The 1,993-nt window shown below is 53.3% G+C and overlaps 1 protein-coding gene across 1 annotated transcript; it reads left to right on the plus strand.

The window, feature by feature from the left end:
- Nucleotides 1-569: 569 nt before the first annotated feature.
- Nucleotides 570-1,463, plus strand: LOC119368766 (heavy metal-associated isoprenylated plant protein 39-like). Its single transcript, XM_037633926.1, has 2 exons — nt 570-767; nt 892-1,463. Exons 1-2 carry the CDS (start codon nt 680-682, stop codon nt 1,188-1,190), a joined length of 387 nt encoding a protein of 128 aa, XP_037489823.1. The 5' UTR covers nt 570-679; the 3' UTR covers nt 1,191-1,463.
- The last annotated feature ends 530 nt before the right edge of the window (nt 1,464-1,993 follow it).

Consider the following 1,993-nt stretch of genomic DNA (forward strand, 5'->3'; position numbering starts at 1 on the left):
TGCATGCAGCAGTACTGTCCAGAGTTGAACCGTTCCGAACATGGTCACCGAGTCCCCAAGGCCGGGCATACCGTGTCCAGACTCCAGAGACGGATCGGTCGGGCGCAACGGTCAGCCGGAGACCGTATCCCATGACCACTTTTTCTTCTCCGTTGATCGATCCCCTTGCCTTGGCCCTCAAGGAGACACCATACAGTTTTGTCCCTCCCAAGTGGCTAGTGATCAGTCAATGTGCTCGCAATCAAGCGACCACGGCCGGAACCGGAAGTGTGCGAGGACTCCGGCGGGTCGTTGCCGCGCCCCACCAACACGATGACACGTCGCTCTCAGTCTCCGGGTCTCCACGCGCGTACACACGGCTCCTGGCCCGCGGCCGTAGTCGGGGCCCCGGTGCAAGCGCAGGCGACCACAGAAGCGACCGAGCCGGACACCTGTTTTTGCTGTCAGGCGGGCATTCTCCGCAGCTTCGCCGGTCGCCACTCCACTTCCCTCTGAAAACAGCCCGACCGAGGAGGCTTCTGCCTATAAATCCACCCACCTGCCCAGAGCCACTCCCCTGTCTCCAGATTACACCGCGCTCTCTTCCTCCCTTGCCCGTCGCCGAGACGAAGCGCCGCACGCCGTTCCGTTCCATCCCACCAGCCAAGAGTTCGTCCGTCCCGGCTGGATTGTTGGATCGATGGCCGCCATGAAGGTGGTGCTGAAGCTGGACCTGCACGACGACAAGCAGAAGCAGAAGGCGCTCAAGCTCGTCTCCAGTCTCCACGGTAATATATAATCCCCTCCCCTGCTTCTTCTTCTTCTTCTTCCGCGCTCGTTGATCCGGTCTGTATTACGATTCATATCTGAATTTCGCACCTCTGACAATGGCAACTGTTACTATATTCTCAGGTATCGACCAGATCGCCGTCGACACCAAGGACGACAAGATGACGGTGGTGGGCACCGTCGACCCCGTCCACATCGTCGGCAAGCTGCGCAGCAAGCTCTTCCGCACGGCGCAGATCCTCTCCGTCGGCCCGGCCAAGGAGGACAAGAAAGACGACGCCAAGAAGGACGACGGCAAGAAGGAGCCGACCCCTGTGTACCCGCCGTGGTACCCGCCGCCGCCGCCGTACCACTACCACTCGCACCCCTACTACCACGGCCACAGCGCCGAGGAGGATCCCAGCTCCTGCGTCATCTGCTGACCGAGTGCACGTTCAGTAGCTCGCCGTCCTGCCTGCCGATCGATCGGCTTACCTGCACCGGTGATGGACGGCGTTCGTTATATACATGACATGACCGTGTAGGCGTGTACGTTGCGCCGGTGATCCGGCAGCTGTGCATCTGGTTATGCTTAGTTTGTAACGTGTACATACAGAATTACAGTATATTGTTCAGAAAAAAAAGCATCAAATTGTAAAAAAAAAAGGTCTGGAGAAGGATCAGATAGAACTGCTGCAGTAGTTTTTTCAGAGAAAGTTCAGGGATTGCCCCCAAATTGGTGATAAAAAAGTATATTGAAACAAATAAACTGGAGGTGCAGCAGACTGAGCGAGTCTGCCGCAAAGAGAAGAGAATTTGAGGCGGCTAGGTAGATTGGTCGCTCGTGCATCTTTTCATTTACCAGTAAAAAGTCTGAACTCTGAAGCCCACTTGAGAGTTGCTTTCAGTCAGCCAGTCAGTCATCTCGACTGACAAAGCGAAAGGTTTCCAAGCTTTTGGACTGTTTTCATTACTCACGTGTGTTTTATTCGGCACGATTATGACCTAATAAAATTGCTAACCGCCCATCTCACAAAAAATACATTGTTAATTGCATGTCTTAATCACTGCTCTAACTGTATAGAATTTTCATTTTGTACTATGATTGAATGGAACGTCTTTTGTGTTCTACGGACGGCTGTGAACCCATGCACATGTTATCCGTTCATCACCCTATATTGGGCTGACTTTGTGATAAGTCTGCTTCATTTTAGAAAAATTTGAATCTTTTCTCTAGAAACAACAA

The sequence above is a fragment of the Triticum dicoccoides genome, chromosome 2B, assembly GCF_002162155.2.
Source record: "Triticum dicoccoides isolate Atlit2015 ecotype Zavitan chromosome 2B, WEW_v2.0, whole genome shotgun sequence".
NCBI classification, from domain to species: domain Eukaryota; kingdom Viridiplantae; phylum Streptophyta; class Magnoliopsida; order Poales; family Poaceae; genus Triticum; species Triticum dicoccoides.